This window comes from Mercenaria mercenaria, chromosome 16 (assembly GCF_021730395.1).
Source record: "Mercenaria mercenaria strain notata chromosome 16, MADL_Memer_1, whole genome shotgun sequence".
NCBI lineage: Eukaryota > Metazoa > Mollusca > Bivalvia > Venerida > Veneridae > Mercenaria > Mercenaria mercenaria.
In genome coordinates this window covers 65552628-65572647 of record NC_069376.1, presented here as the reverse complement: position 1 = coordinate 65572647, position 20020 = coordinate 65552628, and the positions used below count along the sequence as shown (strand labels likewise).

The window sequence follows — 20020 nt, the reverse complement described above, 5'->3', positions numbered from 1 at the left end:
GGCTATATTTTTCAATTGATCTTCAAGAAATTTGGTCAGAATGATTGCCTTGATGAAATCTAGGTCAAGTTTGAATATGGGTCATCTGGGATCAAAAAGTAGGTCACTAGGTTATATCAAAGAAAATACATGTTTAAACACGAGACCACATTTTTTGGTCCAATCTTAATGAAAATTGGCCAGAATATTTGTTTTTATGAAATCACTAGGTCAAACATGTTTACATAGTTATGGTGTGTTTCTCAGGTGAGCGACCTAGGGCCATCTTGGCCCCCTTGTTTTATCATAAACCAAGCAAATCATTGTATGCAAGGATGTCTATTGTGCCCAACCTATACCAAAATTTTGATTCTTAAACAAGTCCTGAACTACATTCCAGAGCCATGGATTTCAAGGTTACTATTCAGTTTAACTGATTACTCTAATTTGAAAAAGTTGGTTTCATGAGTTAATTAATTAGTTAATGGACTTGAAGTGTTCCAACTGTCCTATTTGGACATTTATAAAGCAATGCTAAAATGACATTTGTCAGATTCAGATTTTTTTTATGGAAAATGCTGAGATCAGAGGGCCTAACCTTTTTCAGCTAAAAATTTATATTCTGTATTCTGTTTTCATCAAAAAACAATGCTCACTTTGTGACCCATATAATTTGAAAAGTTTCAAATTATGTACAGTTTGAACAGAATTTTTGTCGTCAGTAGTTTTAAAAAATATGTTGACCAAAAATTAAGTATATGAGATATTTTTTTCAGCAATAAATTGATTGTAAAGATTGCATGTACTTTTATAAAACAGTATTTCTTGATGAAAGGAAACTTAGAATCTACTCCATCAGATTTTAGATTTTTAATGTGTGGGTGGGTGGGGGGCAGGGAGAGGCAAAAATGAACCTTTTTTATGGACTAAAGTAGTCATGAGCATGTCATCCATGTCCTTTTATCTTCAATGTCAAGGCGTAGAATATGTCATATATGTCACAGTCTTGATCAGACAAGCAGTTTTATTCAGTATTCTGTGGCTAAAGTTCTCCATCACAATATAACTGTGCCATGAGCAAATCATGCATGTTTTTATTTCAGTATGAAGATCACCAGGGTTTTTTCATCCAACAGAGATGACAAAAACTGACATTCTAAGACATTACGCTCTCACTGGCAATGCTCTTCATATAACTTGTGTATTTGTCCAAAAACTGCATAATTATACCCCAACAAACAAAGTTTGGGGGTGGGGGTATATAGGAGAGAGGTTGTAGGTCCGTTGGTTTTCATGGTTTCTGGACAATAACTCATGAAAGGCTTGACAGATTTCAATAAATTTTGGTACACAGGCGTAACATCATAAAATACAGGTCAAGTTGGACTTTGCTTACAAACTACCATTTTTTGACGTAGTTATGGCCCCTTTTCAACCTAAAATTTGCCAAACTAATGGTTTCAGGACTCCTGAAAGGGTTGACAGATTTAAATATGCTATTGAAACAAAACATTTACATAATTAATTGTATAACTGAAATCATTATCTAATTATAACACTAGGCTCTTTCACAAACACTTGTTTCATTTATTTTACCTTCAAGTTAAACAACTTAAATTGCACCTTCTTGTGCCTATTTTTCTTACGGTTGCCATACTTCTGTGACAAGGCCATATTGTGGGGGTATTATTTGTCACTCCTGTGACAGTTCTAGTTTTTGCATTGATCCCACGTCGATTTTGGTCTCCTGGGTTTCATTTGCACATGACCACATGCAGGTAATCGCGTAGACTGTCTTGTAAATGTTTATGCACAGTTCTTCAGTGAACTTGATAATTAACAAACAACTTTCCCACAACATTGCTGTTAAATGTTAGTATTGGCTGATAATGCTGACGTTTTGCTGATACAGAGTTCACTAAATCTGAAAAACTTCTTGGAGTTCAAGTTGACGTGGAACAAACAATTATTTTAAAGAAGTGCAACAGTAATCTCTATCTTCTTTTACGGATAAAACAATTTCTTAATATACATGCCAGGAAACTTTTCTACAATGCTTACATCTTACCCCATATAGACTATTGCTGTTCAATATGGGGAAGTTGCTCAAATGAACTTCTTGAGAGAATGATAAAATTTCAAAAACATGCAGCTTGCATTATTCTTGATAAAGAGGCAGACGCACCATCTGACCCTCTTTTCAAAGAGTTAAAATGGATAAAATTTAACGACAGAGTTGAGTAAAAAAAAGCTATTTTAATTTACAAATCATTTAATGAAGAAAACTCGCCATGCTACATGAAAGAAAAATTTCAATTTGCTTCAACTTTACATAACCGAAATCTTAGATCAACAAATAATCTTAATCTACATATTCCTAAGCTAAATCTTGAGTTTTATTGAAAATCTTATTCTGGAACTAAAATTTGGAATAATATACCCCTCTGTACACCAATCTGAAAATTTCAAAAAAGCTTATTTGAAGTGGAAGTACTCTGGCTAACTTAATTATATTTGCTTCAATCAATTCCATGCTTATATATATGTTTGTAATTTTGTTCCTGTGATTTTCCTTAATACTGATTAACATTTTGTGTTTATTTCATTTTGTAATTATTTAATTCTGTATTTAATATTATTGCTACTGTTATTTGATGTAAATGTTGTAAAAACATTGAGGCACATATGGAAGATTGTTTTGGTGAATATGTAGCCTCATTAAATAAAGTCCTTATTATTAATATTATTATTTTACTTGCTAAAGTTGTCAAAAAGGTTTGTTTTTCTATGGCCTATCCTTCTGGCAGAAGCTTCATAGTAATTACTCTGTCCATCATCAGTCTATGTGCATCCTTGGGCGCTTCGTTCTTCTTGTTTTTCTGTGTCCGACCCGAATCACCCTAATGACACAAACAAGGCCCAAGAACATTGTTCTCAGGTCAAATTTTCACACCACCTCCTAATCGGAAGGACCCCAAACAGTGCAGGAACTATATGGCGGAATGAGAAGGTTCAACTTCAGTGTCAAAGAAACATTGTAGCGAAATAAACATGATAAATTTATGACCAAATAAAATATTATTTGAATAAAGACATACTTTTATGTAGAAATGTTGGTTTACTCCCACTGATCATGTAAACAAGCGCCCTAAACAAGGCTGTAAAGTGTTTTACTCGAGCTATGTGATCCGATTCTAGAGTGGGCAGACCAATGCTCGGCGTAAAAACTACATATTTTAAATTTAAAAACTGATTTTACATAAACTTACCGTACTTTTTTATCGTCAGTTTGTAGAACAATCTTTGAGTATTCAACCTATTGTTAATATTCTGTCACACCGTGACGTAATAGGCGGGAGCTAAAATAGTACCAGTAAAACCTATGCGGTTCATGCGGAAGTATACCAACGCTCGGCGTACGGCATATTAATCTGCAGGTTGTAATTTTGAACTATTTATGTATTAAAGTAAAGTATAAGACATATTTAACACAAGACATAGGTTGTATTGATTAACTGATTTTCTAAAGTACATAAACAGTTACGTAAATTACCCCTCTCTCTATTCTGCATCTATAAATTGAATAAACACATTTTATCAACAAATTATCTTAAGGAATTCAGTTGAAGATAATTTATTCACAATTTTGTGAGTCTAACTTCAAGAAATCAATAAACTATGATATCTGATGATTTATTTCCATTATTTTTGGAAATCTTTTCAAAAGTGTCATTAGTCCACATAGTATATCAATTACTTCGACAGCATAAGGTACAGAAAAGTGCAGTACAATGGGTCCGTATAAAATGCCATGATAAGGGTTTATAGTTTATTTAAGTATAAAGAAATAGAATAATTAAAAATAAAAATGCTTTTATTCTCCATAATTCGGCCTGCAAGCTACTTTTTTAATACCAATTTTACCAGAAAATCTGTTTTAATGAGGGTAGAACACAAAACTGAACGGCTTTTAGTCTTGCATCGTCTGCTCTACTGTGACCACGTGACCATACCGGAAATGAACCGCACTGGGATAAAATTACGCGTGATGTAAACAAACGAAAGGGGACTCATCAGAGCTGATATTTTATATATATATTAAGAAATTCCCAGAGAAACGTGACATACGCCGAGCGTTGGTATGCGCCGAGCATTGGTCTGCCCACTCTAATCATTTTCATCCGGGGAATCAATGCCCAAGGATGCCCTATATGTCTGTGTCCCAGATATATTGTCAAAGTCATAACTTTGCAGCCTCTATTCCATTTTCATTGGCATAAATACTTTTCACAGCAGTTGAAGTGCAGTAGAGACAGTGCTATCTTATCTTCAAGGTCATTAAATCTGTCCTTATCAAGGCCATAATGTGGAAAATGGGTTTTGAAATTGATTTAATTTTTGTGCAGTTATCAGAACAATGCATAGTGCAGTGCTCACACTCCATCATCTGCACTTCAAAATCAAGTTCACAAAGAATAAAAAGGATTATTAAATATTGCACTTGTTTAAGCTAGAAGTTTATAAAAATGTCCTTAATTTTATTTGAACTTCTTGTAACTGTATGTAACACAACATTTTGGTGTGCAGTCAAAAGATCTGAAGTGTCTTAGAATACTGAACTTTTTCTGACACCTCCTTGTCCGGCAGTAACTGTAACCCCTGTGCTAACTTTATTTTAGTTAAACATTTTGCTGAAACCAGTGGTTGAAATTACACTAAACTTTGTATTCAGCTTCCTAAAGTTTTTTCTTATGGTTCTGCCATAACCATTTTAGAGGCAGCTAGATCTAGAAGTAAAAGAACTGTACATATTAATCATTTGATCTTCACCAAACTTGGCCTGTAGTATCTTTATTTGGACCTAACTAGGTTCCACTCAGGTGAGCTAAAAACAAGGAAGTAGGTCAGCAGGTCAAGGTCAAAGTAAAGTGACATCATATTACCTAGGGTCATCAGGTAATTATAATTAAACAGTCCTGGAAATAGGATCAGATAATTTTTTAAGTATTTTTTCCTATATAACTCATATAATAACTAAGTGACCCCGGAGCGGGGTCTCTTAACTCCAGGGGCATAATTTGAACAATTTTGGTAGAGAACTACTAGGCAATGAATCATACCAAATATCAAAAGCCTAGGTCGTGTGGTTATAGACAAGAAGATTTTAAAACTTTTTTTCCAATATAAGTCTATGTAAAACTTGAAAGCCCACAGGGCGGGGCCATATTTGACCCTTGGGGGATAATTTGAACAATCTTGGTAAAGGACCACTAAATGATGCTACAAACCAAATATCAAAGCCCTAAGTTGTGTGGTTTTGTACAAGAAGATTTTCAAAGTTTTCCCTATACAAGTCTATATAAACCATGTGACCCCCGGGGTGGTGCCATATTTGACCCTAGGGTGTAATTTGAACAATCTTGGTAGAGGACCACTAGATAATGCTACACACCAGATATCAAAGGACCGTTTACAAGATGATGTCACAGGCTGTACGCAATGAGGTTTTGGACAAGATTTTCAAGTTTTTCCTTTCGGTTGCCATGGCAATCAGAGTTCTGCATGGAATTGAATTCTTTGAACAATTTTGACAGGGGACCACCCAAGGATCATTCCTGTGAAGTTTGGGGTAATTCTGCCCAGTGGTTTTCAATATTTTGTTTAGAAAATGTTGACGGACGCACAACATACAACTCACATTGACCGGTCGGTATCAAGTCAACTCGTCCCCGATTTGGTCATTTCGTCACCCAAAATTGGTCATTTCGTCCCCCTCATGATAAAATTTGGTCAACTCGTCCCCATTTTGGTCAACTCGTCCCCCTTTTGGTCAATTCGTCCCCCCTTTGGCAATTTTGTCCCTATAATATTTTAGGCATTTTTGTTTTATTTATGACATTTTTTACTTCGAAAACTTGTATTTAAAATTATCTTGAGTTTTGAAGGAGTTATATTGGAAATAGTTCACTTTAAATAATTAGGTTTGATACAATGATAAAAGAAATATACTGAAAATATAAGACAATTAACTGAAATAATATAAAATAAAAATAACTAAAATGCCCTTAATATGAAAAATACGATATAACAGAAAATCTAACTGTTTAAAAATCATACTAAGAAAAGAGAGATCAATAAATCCTTACCCCTGATCATAATAGAAAAAAGTTTTAATTAGAAATACAATAAAGAATAAATAAACAACGAATATCTGTCACTTATGTTTTACTTAAAATAACCAACATGCTTTATATTTATTTTTGTCATTAAAATATATTAGAAAAATACTTCAAAAGTAGGGAGACAGTGGTTTCTAAAATAAAGTAGAATGAGCATATCCCTGCATACGAAAGGTGTTAAAGATTATTAATCATATTAAAAGGCGTTGATTGGGCTGATTGGAAGGTGTTAATGGTATTTAATTGCACGAGAAGGTGTTGATTGGCCGAATGAAATGTGTCAAAATTGTCCCCTAGTAGAATTACATGTGTTAATAGTTGACTGAAGTGAGGAAATTATTTTTATAAAAAAAGTTTAATAGAAAGTTCAATCTTATTCAAGAGTTTGAAAATAAGCCGCATCAAATACGGACATTTAAACAGTAATCATGTTGTCCAACATAGCAGACTTACGAAAAAAAAAAACCCCAAAAATCCTCCTTGTTAATTCGATCATTTTTAAAGCAAAAATTTCTTAAAACGAATGGAAACTTATGTATATTTTAGCATAAAATATATTTATTTGGCATGTTTCAAAGAAACAAGAGGGCCATGAAGGCCCTGTATCGCTCACCTGACCTATTGACCTAAAGATCATCAAGATTAACATTCTGACCAAGTTTCATCAAGATATGTTCATAAATGTGGCCTCTACAGTGTTAACTAGCTTTTCTTTTGATTTGACCCCGTGACCTAGTTTTTGACCCAACATGACCCAGATTCGAACTTGACCTAAAGATCATCAAGTTTAACATTCTAAGTTTCATGAAGATACAGTCATAAATGTGGCCTCTAGAGTGTTAACAAGCTTTTCCTTTGATTTGCCCCCATGACCTAATTCTTGACCCAACATGACCCAGATTCGAACTTGACCTAAAGATCATCAAGTTTAATATTCTGACTAAGTTTCATGAAGATATAGTCATAAATGTGGCCTCTTTAGTGTTAACAAGCTTTTCCTTTGATTTAACCTAGTGACTAGTTTTTGACCGAAGCTGACCCAGGTTTAAACTTGACCTAAAGAGCATCAAGATAAACATTCTGACCAAGTTTCATTAAGATATGGTCATAAATGTGGCCTCTACAGTGTTAACTAGCTTTTCCTTTGATTTGACCAGGTGACCTAGTTTTTAATCCTACATGACCCAGATTCGAACTTGACCTTAAGATCATCAATATTAACATTCTGACCAAGTTTCATGAAGATATAGTCATAAATTTGGCCTCTACAGTGTTAACAACCTTTTCCTTTGATTTGACCTGGTGACCTAGTTTTTGACCCCAGATGACCCAATATCAAACTCATCCAAGACTTTATAAGGATAACATTCTGACTAAGTTTCATTAAGATTGGGCCAAAATTGTGACCTCTAGAGTGTTAACAAGCTTTTCCTTTGATTTGACCTGGTGACCTAGTTTTTGACCCCAGATGACCCAATATCGAACTCGTCCAAGATTTTATGGAGGGTAACATTCTGACCAAGTTTCATTAAGATTGGGCCAAAAATGTGACCTCTAGAATGTTAACAAGCTTTTCCTTTGATTTGACCTGGTGACCTAGTTTTTGACCCCAGATGACCCAATATCGAACTCGTCCAAGACTTTATGGAGGGTAACATTCTGACCAAGTTTCATTAAGATTGGGTCAAAATTGTGACCTCTAGAGTGTTAACAAGCTTTTCCTTTGATTTGACCTGGTGACCTAGTTTTTGAACCCAGATGACCCAATATCGAACTCGTCCAAGATTTTATGGAGGGTAACATTCTGTCCAAGTTTCATTAAGATTGGGCCAAAAATGTGACCTCTAGAGTGTTAACAGTCAAATTGTTGACGACGGACGGACGGACGACGACGGACACAGGGTGATCACTAAAGCTCACCTTTGAGCACTTCGTGCTCAGGTGAGCTAAAAAAAAGCTAATTAATCATACTATGAATTTTTTTTCAAAAATACGTTTTAAAAAGGGGGGCGAAATGACCAATTTGAAATCACCTAGGGGGACGAAATGACCAAATCGGGGACGAGTTGACTGTAAATCGAGCGGTCACAGAAGCTCTCCATGAGCCTTTGGCTCAGGTGAGCTCTAAAAACTTTTTATGTGGTTCTCGACTGAACGCTACTGTTACAGCACCTCTTCTCATGAACAACTTAGTGTATTATTGTATTGGCCTATGGGTCTCGGACCTTCTGGATGAAATAAACTTGAAGCAGGGTACGGATTTGGCACAGCTGTGCAACTGTAGTGATTTGCGGTACATATTTGCCAGATATGGAGTACAAACTTGCAACGGCAGCCACACTAATGTGTCAGGTTATATCTTCATGTCCTATCGAATCTGTGCGTGTATATCTACTGATGCACAGGTTATTGTTCATTGTTGTATTATCTTTACATTATATACTGGGAAACGGAAGGTAACAAGATGCAGTTTTCTCCCCTTCTGAATATGTAGGAATAAAATACAAGAACATTTGATCATATGAGAATTTTTATTGATTGCCTGTGTTTCACAGTTAATTCTGCTCTCTTTCGACAATCTACATGATGCAAAATTTTGTACACAATGGTGTATGTCAGTTCATAGAGGAAACTTTACACATTGACATATAAACATGTCTTTATAACATATATGCTGTACAGAAAACAATCATTTACACACATTATTTTATAACTTGCTTTTTTTGTTTCAGCACTGAAGTTGACAAGACTTTACATCATCATAAGCACGACTAGATAAGGCTACTTTGTTCACGCACATGTATATTACCTTGTAATGAGATTATCTGATTTTATCACTAGGAAAACCCCAGGTACAGGAAGACACCTTGGTAAAACTACTGACTCTTTCAGAAATCCAAACTGATATATTCCTAACATATTTCTACACCACTTACAGGGTTTCCAACTAGAGCTGTGAGGCTTAAGGGGTAGGAAGTCTGAAACCCTTAACACTGGGGCGGTTACAGGTTGAAGATATATGTAGCAAAACTACAAGTAATTTCCAGATTAAATCAGATCAATTCTGAAGCAAATAATTCTACTCCACTGTGACATGAGCTATATCATCATGACAATTTTCCAAATTTTACTGGAAAACATACAGAAATTAAGAGTGTAAAAACATGTAAGAAATATCTGAGGGTGAATGCCAAGTCTTAAAAAGAATTTGAGCAACACATGGTGTAGCCACTAAAAGTCTTCACACTTGTACCTTTTAATTGAATTTGGCAATAAAACTCTCAGGTAAAAATGTTATTTCACACACATGTCGCATACTTTGGATATTCCATCACTTTTTGTCAATAAACAGATCAAGCAAGCCATAAAATCATGTGCACATAGTTTCAGCTAAATCTTATCTTCTCAACAAAATTCCTTCGAATCTAAATTTTACATTCTTCTGTTGATTTGTTATTTTATAAGCCTGAATACATGCAATTTATAGTAAAATTAAGTGCATAATTCTAAATGTTCTGGCATGACAGTATGACTATGTGAGAAAGAGTATCACCACAAAAATATCCAGACAAATCTAGTCTAAATTCAATTCTTTTCCAACAATAAAATGTTTTAAATAACTTGTCAGTTTTCATTTTAATACCTACAAGATATACAGCACTCATCAATGAAAATATGAAAATTATGCAAAAAGAAATATGCAAAGGTTATATAAACTGTACACAGAAGCTTTTTTTTATCATACAAGTCAACAAATGAGCCGTGCCATGAGAAAACCAACATAGTGGGTATGCGACCAGCATGGATCCAAACCAGCCTGCGCATCCGCGCAGTCTGGTCAGGCTCCATGCTGTTCGCTTTTAAAGCCTATTGGAATTGGAGAAACTATTAGCGAACAGCATGGATCCTGACCAGACTGCGCGGATGCGCAGGCTGGTCTGGATCCATGCTGGTCGCATACCCACTATGTTGGTTTTCCCATGGCACGGCTCAAATAGGCCTATCTGGACTCTGAAAAGACAACACAGTTGTATAAGGCATGTTAAATGGTGTCCAAGATTCAGTGTCATATTGCAGTCAATACTTAATATGTTTTTTTTTTAAAATCTAGTTTTGGAATTCGAGAAATGCTTTCAAAACTGTATATTACACCCTGACATAAGACAGTGCCTTTGGCTAGTTAGTAACAACAAAAAAACCTTCAATACCAACACCACATCACATTGTATACTATAGTAACTAATATATAATGTCATATATAGAGTATGGTTTCCTTATTAAAACTGATTACTGTAGGGTTTTCCTCTCTTCTCTTTCTCTTATAGAAAATGGTAAAAGTAAACAAGAAGAAAGAACAGATATTAAGTGCAATATGACACCATAACTAAACACAATAAACAAGAAGAAATAAACAAAGACAGTCTATCTAGACTTTAAAATGTAAACTTGTGCTTCAAGCATGTAACAATGTGGAAAAAACAACAAACAAGCAAGCAAAGAAAAGGAAGGCAAAATGTAAAAAAAAAAACAAATGGGAAATCTCCTGTCCCTAATACTTGAAAACAATCTTTGTTATGCACATATTTACATATCAGGTCTTCTAAGCAGACAGTAACAGCACAATAGGTATTTGTTTAACTCCATGTGAAAGGTATTACACTGAATACAGTACATGATCACTGAAGCTTTATATGTATATATATTTCTTTTGGCTTGATGTTTATTCAATTTGGAAAAAAAGTTTAAGCACAAATTTCATATAAAAGCAAGGCTTTCCAAACTTATCATTCAAAAAATGACAAACTTCTATTGTTTCTTCTCCATATGGAAACCCATGTCTAAAACCTGTCCTGGCATTTCCACAGAAACGCATCTAAAACCTGTCACTGATAGTGCCATGGAAACAAGTTTAAAACTTGCACATTATTTCCACAGAAAGAAGTCTAAAACCTGTCCGGACATTTCCACGAAAGCAAGTTTAAAATCTTTCACTGACATTTCTAACCGAAATAAAACACTACCTACATTTAATGAAAGTTAACAACAAAAAGACTAAAGTCTAGACTTAAAATGTTTATGAATTAACATGGAAAATTATTCTTTAACAAAAAAAAGAAGGTTCTATTAACATAGCACCACAATACTAAGATCTGAAATTTACATTTTTACAAGTGTTAAGTAGAAATGTCTTCAATATTTACACCTTGAACTTATCAGTAATTACAACCAAAGTAAATGTTCCTATTTTATCTATTTTACAGGTTAAAGGTTATTCTACATAATGTAAAGAGTGTGTATTTGGCATAATGTAAGAGCATGTAAAAATAAATCTTTGACCAATACTATTGTGATCAGGGTTGCTTTAATGAATAATTTACAGTTTTGTACAAGATTATCTGATATCTGATGAAATAGTTGAGATCTTTGTTCAAATTTACATTGTTTGTTAGGAAAGGAAATATTTACAAAGAATTTCAATTTCTGTAACTTCTTAAATTATCATCAACAGAACAATACACAAGTATATTACAGGGAGGATTTCTTTCATGTTTTTATTTTCCCAAAAGATGTAGTAAGTTCTATTCCAAAATGTTCGAAAGTCATACTGATCTATTGATACTGATTTTTTTTTTTTGGCCAAAACTGTTCCGAATTGTCAAACATGAAAGTTAGCTTCTGCATGTGTGCCCTCTGCATACAGTCAAGTTGATATTCTTTTTCAAGGTCAATAAAATGTATTAAGTGTTGCTAACGATTCTTATAACTCCTTAAAAATTATTCTTCAAAATCAATAGTTGGTTAAGTGCATATAAATATGATATTTTCTGTATGCAGTATTTGGGATTATTTATAAACAAAAAGTTGACTATAATACATTGTTCCCTAGACTCTTTATACAAGATAAAATGGTATGCCATATATGGAATGGAATCACAATGCACTGAGATTGGTTGCTACACAACAACAACGGCAATCTGCATATATATGTGTGTAAACAGCTCTTGTGTACATTCAAGCTGCCATGGTTAAGGCAAACAAGAAGAAAACTGACTTATATTCATGCTTTTTAATATTACATCAGAAGTCTAGGCTTATTACAGAAGTCGGACCCAAGGCACCACTCTGAGCATTATTTCATGCTGGACGACTTACATCCATTTAAAACACTCCTCCCAGGTGCAATTCAAACACTTTCAGTATAAGTGGCAACTGCCACACAGGTGCTAGCCACAGAGAGCCATTATTAACATCTCAAATTATCCCACACCATTGATTTTCTAGATGAAACCATAACACAACAATTTTGAATGAACACTATAAAGCAATTACACATATACAAACAAAGGAACCATTGTTCAGTGTATTCTGTTGTTATCAGTTATATAAACTTTGTACACAAGTATATCAATGTCAAAAATAACTTATTTACACGTTGCCTTACATAATCCCATATATGCATTTATAAATGCTGTTTCATAGAGTAAATAGGCAGTACAAAAATATCTGTGCATGAAATTAATACAGCAATATGCTAAAACCAGATTTCATGAAAAGGGAAAAAAGTAAGATGACCAAAAAAAAATTAATAAAAGAATATTGCAAAAGTGCACTTTGTACATTTACTACAAAAACGAAAGGGCAAATATGATTGGTTCTGTACAATGAAAGAATATATGTTATCAAAATGCATCAAAGAATTGCACTATCACCCCAGGTCTATATTACAAGTTGAGATTTGTTCCTTCAAGTATACAATGAATACAAAAAAAAAGTTACTGATTACATATAATAAAGCAATAGTACTGTAGTTTAAGACGTAAGGTCTATGTTATGGCTACATGCATAAATATATCTTCAACTGTTTATTGTATTTCAAATTAGTGTTTACTGTCTTAATACAAAATAATTATTCTGAGAAATGCATATCTGACAAGCCTTTATCACTTGCATGACAAAGTTTGTCTTTGCATTAAATCAATTCTTCATTTACAGGTACCAATTATTAGTTATTCTAAAACACTTCACTGCAAATATAGACTGAAGGGTCACAACTCTTGACTTAGAATGTAAAGTGATATGTATCACCTATAGATTTGAATGTCTACTCATTCAAAAATATGTACAAAAAACTACATTTTCTATAGAAAAAAAAACAATAATACTTAATCTGCAACTAGGGTTTGGGGTTTGTGAATGGTGGTGGGTGGGGGAAGTTGCATAAACACAGTAAAAAAATTGTGCTTCCATTCTAGGTAGCTGCAATTCCATATGTATGTATGGAGGAATGAAAGGGCCTTTAAAAATGTACAAAATGTATCACACAGTTTGCCCTTTCACAATTTCTTCTCTAAAAACTTGGATATCCTAAAATCTACGAAGACCCATTCTTAACCTGACCATTCTAACTTTACCTAAATCACGAATTAATCACCATAATATATCAGTGTTTCTATCATAAGATATCAATGTTTCTATCACCCCATATTGACAAATCAACAGTCAAATACGGTCCAGATGCATTATCAAGAACCAATTAAATGTCTCATTTAATTTGGAAATAAGAGAAGAACAAAAATTGCTATTTTCATGCATTTATGGTCAGAAAAAAGCTATATTATACAATTTAACGTATGAGCCAGTCATACTTTTTTGTTTATACATGGAATTATGGATGCATATGCTACAATCTCAATTAAATACATGCATTTCTAAGCATGTTTAAGTATGCAAAAATATAATTATGTGTACAAAAAAAATCTATTTACATTGAAAGACAAATTTATTGGAAATACATTTTTCCCCCGAAAAATATAGTACAAGCAGAGTAATGGCAATGTAGGTTTTTTTTACAAAAAAAAAAAAAATCAATATGAAAAAGGGGTAAAGGTTTTAGCATACATTTGTTGTTAAATTCCATGCACAATAAATTCGTTTTTTACATTTGTACAACCTTTACAGCAAAGTACTTGCTAGAGTATAATACATCTTACTGTAGAAAAAAAGAACTATAAACACTGTCTATATGTACGTTTTTTCACTTTTTACACTATTAACAAGGGGGATATTTTGTTGATCTGTACAAGTATAATACATTCAGGTTTGATTCAGCTCTTGACTATTTTAAAGTAAATGCAGAAATGTTCATAGAAGTTGACAGGAGAAGATAACTACAGTTTACTTCTCTTCTACTGATCTGTTTGAATACAATGGCAGTAATATTTATGTTACTGTTCTGCTGTTATACAATGCCACACTTACACTCGTGAGATAAGCAACAAGAATTGACAACTCGCGGTGAGGATTAAAAAGGTCTCCCACAAGCAACTTTCTATGCACTACAAAAGATGACCAAAAATATTAAGAAATTTACAACAGTACTAAACAGATCAGTAGAGAAAGAAAGAAACACAGAAGAAGATGAAATGAATGTTCACCTGTACAAAATGGAAAAGATGCATGTTTTCAGTCATTCTATTACAAAAATCTGGAGTATATTACCTACACGGCAAGCTATGCGTACACTCAAAAAGCAACATGTATTTAGATTATATACAAGTTTTCAAATAACATTAAAATACCAAATGCATATTACCCTAACTGTATGATTATTAAATATATAAAGCGATTGTAGTTATATATTATAGGGGTGTTTTCTAACAAGAAATATATGAAAAATGATGTGCTTTTATATACAACAAAAATTTCTAACTATAATGTGTTTACAAAAACTTTAGAATATTTCTATTACTGCAGATAAAAGTGTTCATATGAAAGCTGAAATTTATTGTTAATTAGATGTAACAGAAAGCGATGTAAATCGACAAAATACATCTTTTCAAAGAAAAAAACTTGACGTAAAAAGAAATTTTTAAGTGTAATGTAAATAAGCAAAATCCATTCTTTTTTACAAGAAAAAACTTGACATAAAAAGAAATTGTATGTGAAACTTCTAAATATACATATAGCCATGTCAAATATATACATATATCTATCTACCAAACATATACAGGCTATTTCTATATTATAACACGATTATATGGTTAAATACAAGATATTCCTTTGTGATGTGATATTTCATTTTTCTAATATACAAATCAATTTGTGTACCTGTACATTTGACAACCAGCATACTTTTGTAATTCTTGTCTTAAAAACAGACAGAATTTGATAAAAAAATTCATTCATCATTCTTAATGTACCCTTGCTATCAATGATTTTATTTTTCTATTATTTAATTAGATAGAGAAAACAATAAAATTCAAAATCACTTTATATTTTACTGAATATTTTAATGTTTTTAATGAATTCACTACCCATAAGAGTCATCATTCTTTTTTTTCTGTGCTGGCTTCGTTAAAGACTCGAATGCCTACTAGAATAATTTAAAATCGAAAGTTTTTTCTCCTTCCAGATGTTTCTACTGTTTTGTACTTGCGTTTTATTAGTTGTAATGGCAGACATACAAACAAGACCAGCAGAACTGGGTGAGAAATAGGCTCTAAAACCATTCGAAATTTCAAAACTATGTCAGTACCATGGACCTGTCAATATCACAAAAATAATCGTATTAACAGCTTCTGTTAACAATCTTCTACAAACTAACATTACAATATGAATACAATGATTAATGACAAAAAAAGAAAAAAAGAAAAACACACCAAAAAATATGGAATATATCAAATGGGAGTAAGTGGTACAAAATATAATGTGACTATTCTATATCAACTATTCTACAATACAACATGCAAAGTTTGAGAGAAAACAAGGAGAAAAAGTAGTAAATATGATAAAAACATGCAACACGTATGCTAACACTGTTGTGTAACAATACTGACACTAGTTTTTCAATACTTAACATTATTTCTGCATATTTAACACAGTCTAGACACCAGTCTCAAAATTCCAGTTTCTGATTGCATGATTCCAAGCTCTGTCTAGAAACTGACCAATAGCAAGGCTGTATTTTGAGACTAGACTACAAACTCCCGATTTAATATCCCCTGTCCTTCCATCAAACAAGGCAGAACAGGGCCAATATCTGAGACAAATGTAACCATTTTCTCAATAGTTTTATTGACTTAAGTCAAGATGAATGCACAAATAATGCTGATAATTATGATGTTTATTGCATTACAGCTATGAAGAGCTAACGTGGTCTACATATGTGGAAAGCCTTCAGTCATTTAAAACATACCCAAGTGATTTTATTACATCTTATGGAAACTCCGGCTATAAGATTTCATATATCTCATTGCCCTTCTGCTTTCAGTATCTACACAAACAGTGCAACAAAAACATTGTAATGAAAAATAAAATGAAAGTATTATGTCTTTTTCTCCTGCAAAAAATACACATGAAAATAACAATGTTGAAAATCCACCCTATTCTCCATAAAAAAAACCCCAGAATGTCACGAGACAGATGTATACAAAACAACAAACAGCAAAAACACTAGAAATATAGCAATTAATACCATAGTCCTGAAGTACATGCATATGTATATTTTTCAGCACGGTAATAGCACTGGAATCAAATAATGATCATTTCATTCCTTCTATTACATTGTGTTTGAATGCCAACTAATTGACAAATCTGACATGTTACGGGATACAAGTCCCGTCTTTTTCAAATACAAATGGTATAAGAACTACGATTTTATCCATATTTGAACATTCTTTTAGGATAGTCTGAGTTATTACATACGTTTCTCTCCCATTTATGACCTAATCAAACATTGAGGCCATTATTTCTACTATAACAACATGCTCCATGAATGTCTGTGTTCTCTAACCACTGTATAGGTCATATGTAGGAGCTAAGTATAGAGTACTTTTTAATACATAAAATACAGACATATTTAGATGCTTGCATGTTAAATTTAAGACACTACAAGCAAACAGTGAGACTGCTGTGCTGCTGACCAAACTCTTAACAAATATATAATCTTGAATCTACCCTGTAATTAACGCAGTATGTGGTATCATGTAACACACATGAGGGTATTGAACGTGGCATTTTCAAATATAAAAAAAAAGAAGAAGAAAAAAGAGACTACCATTAAAGGCATTACACACAAAAAATCAAAGGCCTGAATGGCCTGAGTCGGCTAATGATTGATGTACTGACAGTATAGTCTACCAGTTTCAGTTTGTTTTTAGTTTTTTTTTTCTTAAAATTTCATAACACAGCTCGATATTTACCCAAAATATTATATCCGGATACGATTACACTTTTCTCCAGTTTGAACAATATATTTTACAAATTGTGATGATACGAAGACATTTAGCAGCAATTGGCAGTATCTGACATTGAAGTTTACGGTTAAATTACCTCTTATTTAAATCTTTTCATAAAAAAGTTGTTTCATTTCGCCAAACATAGACGATCTACTTTCGATTTCAAAAACTACAAGAAAATACAATTTAATGTTTAGCCGATTTGTTTATTTCTCGAAAAATAAGAATTAAAATTATTTTTAATATCTGTAGTAACTAAACAAACCAGTAAGAGCTTTTTCTTCCGATAATTTATCCGTTTACTGACTGCAAAATTCATGTGTGTGTGTAGAAACCCACGCAAAGTTTATAGAAATCATACGATGCGTGTATACGTTCAATGTGGGAGAATTAAGGCTGATCGGGATCGGCTATGTTACCTAACGCATCCAGATGATTCAGATTTTGTTTTTAAAAAAGCACTGTGTGCATTTCTGTAATTTTATATACGTTTAGAAATTATTAGACATGAGTATTTGCATTATTTCTATACGTAATTTACGCTAATACGCATCTTATCTGGAGCCCTGTGGAACTATTTTTTGTCTTTCGCTGGATGTTACGCAAGCTTTGTAAGCCTGCGCAATTCATAAAATGCACATTTATGCTTAATGAGTTACATTCGAGTATTGCACAATTACAAGTCATAAATATGACAGATTACATCGTATATTGGTCATAGCAAAGGGAATTCACGCAACTTAATTTCATTCTTGCAGTGAACTGTTTGAAGTTTGAGAAATCTAATGGAACTACATCGCTTCACTGTGTTATTTGGTCCATTTAGACTTAGAGAATCGCTGGATAGCAAGGACTTGTCAAAACGATTACATCGTTTAGCCGACTCAACAAGAACACTGGTCCATTCAAAACCTTTTCGTGAAAAATACAGCTCAATACTTTATATCAGAGCACACGTTCATAGTGTTTAGTAAATAGAAAATATGTAATAATGTAACAGTTAGACAATATCAAACAATCTGTCTTGGCCATAGAATACAACACTCATCACAAACTGATCTCATTAGCTCAGCTATTCAATAATTCTTAACATGAAATCTTTCAATTACACGTTGTATTATAATGAAGCATAAACATGGCTTTCTAAAGCTAATTATATTGGCCTTAATTTTAATAAATACTCTTTCAACTTTGCAAACAAGAGCTTTCTTGAATTTTAAACTCTGAAATAAATTAAGGGAATAAATAAGTGCATGCATATTCCTCAATAACTTAGTTGTTTCATGGCAGGGAGGTCATGATTTATTGGTAAGCAGTTGCAGTCTTTCTTTTTCCCTCATCACTGCCCTTGATGTTTTACAACAAATAATGTTGCAAGTGAATAAAAATTATTTAACCAAGTAGCAGGTTATCAACTTAATATTGCAAATAGGCAGTTACTCGAAAACGGACAAATTACTTCAAATTGTGATTACCTGGCTATAAAAATTATTTATCGTGACATCCCTACATAAATATTCATCGAAACAAACAACTTGTTATGGAAGTGCTCCATTAGGAGGCATTCCAATTGGTCCCAAGTCAGAATTGGTCTTGAGAAGAAACTTCTCCAACTTTGCGAGAATGTGCTTCCCGTACGTGTATTTCCGTAAAGTGCCGATATGAGGACGAATCTTATGCATGAGAATCTTCCGTTGGGGCGGTTCTGCGACATCAATCATTTTCTGAACAACATAGTTTGCAAACTGGTCTTTCATCATTGTATACAGAGCTCCGTCATTCATCGAGCAAACTTCCTCAATCAAATTGGCCCTCTCTCCACGTGACGAGTACGAGACACACTTCTCCACAACATTACTGTAAAGAAATATAAAAAATTGGTTAATCTTAAAAACTATAAACTTACTGCAACAAGAAGTGTATATTTCAATTCAGATATCACTTGCCATTTACAAATGTCACAATCAAATTGGTGTATGTCCTTCAAATATATATACATAATTATGTATCTTTTTCACTTTCATAATCAAAATGACTTCTTTTAAGACATCATGTAATGAAAATTATGTGTTCAAAATACATGTAATCATTCTGACATGTCATGATGGTTAAGAACAGAAATGAGGTGAATCAACACCATATACAACTACATGTCTATTCAAACAGTTCAATACTTTTGACAGCACATAAATGAAATACCTTGCAAATTTATGCTGACTCAGCAGAAGAACTTTCCCACGCAGTTCACTCACTATTTTACTCTTGTCTTCGGGTCGTCCATGCTCGAGCACATGCTGTATGACATAGTTACCGTACTGATCTTGCACCAGTCTCTCCGTATGCTCATGAAGTTCCTCGAGCAGTGGCTGGATCTGTTCTGGCGTACAATGTTCCAAGATCCTCTGTATCACACGGCAGCCGTATGGGTGAGTAGACAGTGTGTATACCTATAAAACCAAGTACTTTTCCTCAATGCAGAACAACTTCAGCTTTTATCTTTATGTGGTATATGTACAAATAATTTTTCATCTTATATCCTTTCCTACTGCAGCAAAATGATAAAATATATCAAAGAGCTTAACCCTTACCCTGCTAAAATTCTATAATGGACTTGTCCATCTTTCA

At 33.2% G+C, this 20020-nt stretch overlaps 1 protein-coding gene across 6 annotated transcripts in view; it reads right to left on the bottom strand.

Moving 5' to 3' along the window:
* Nucleotides 1–8670: 8670 nt before the first annotated feature.
* Nucleotides 8671–20020, bottom strand: part of LOC123540191 (pumilio homolog 2-like) — a 43547-nt gene continuing 32197 nt past the window's right edge. For all 6 annotated transcript variants that reach the window (XM_053527290.1, XM_053527292.1, XM_053527291.1 and 3 more), the window contains 2 exons: nt 19595–19842; nt 8671–19252 (listed from right to left, as the gene is read on the bottom strand). In XM_053527290.1, the coding sequence (XP_053383265.1) occupies nt 18934–19252; nt 19595–19842 (567 nt within the window). In that variant the 3' untranslated portion in view covers nt 8671–18933. The remainder of the gene's footprint in view (nt 19253–19594; nt 19843–20020) is intronic.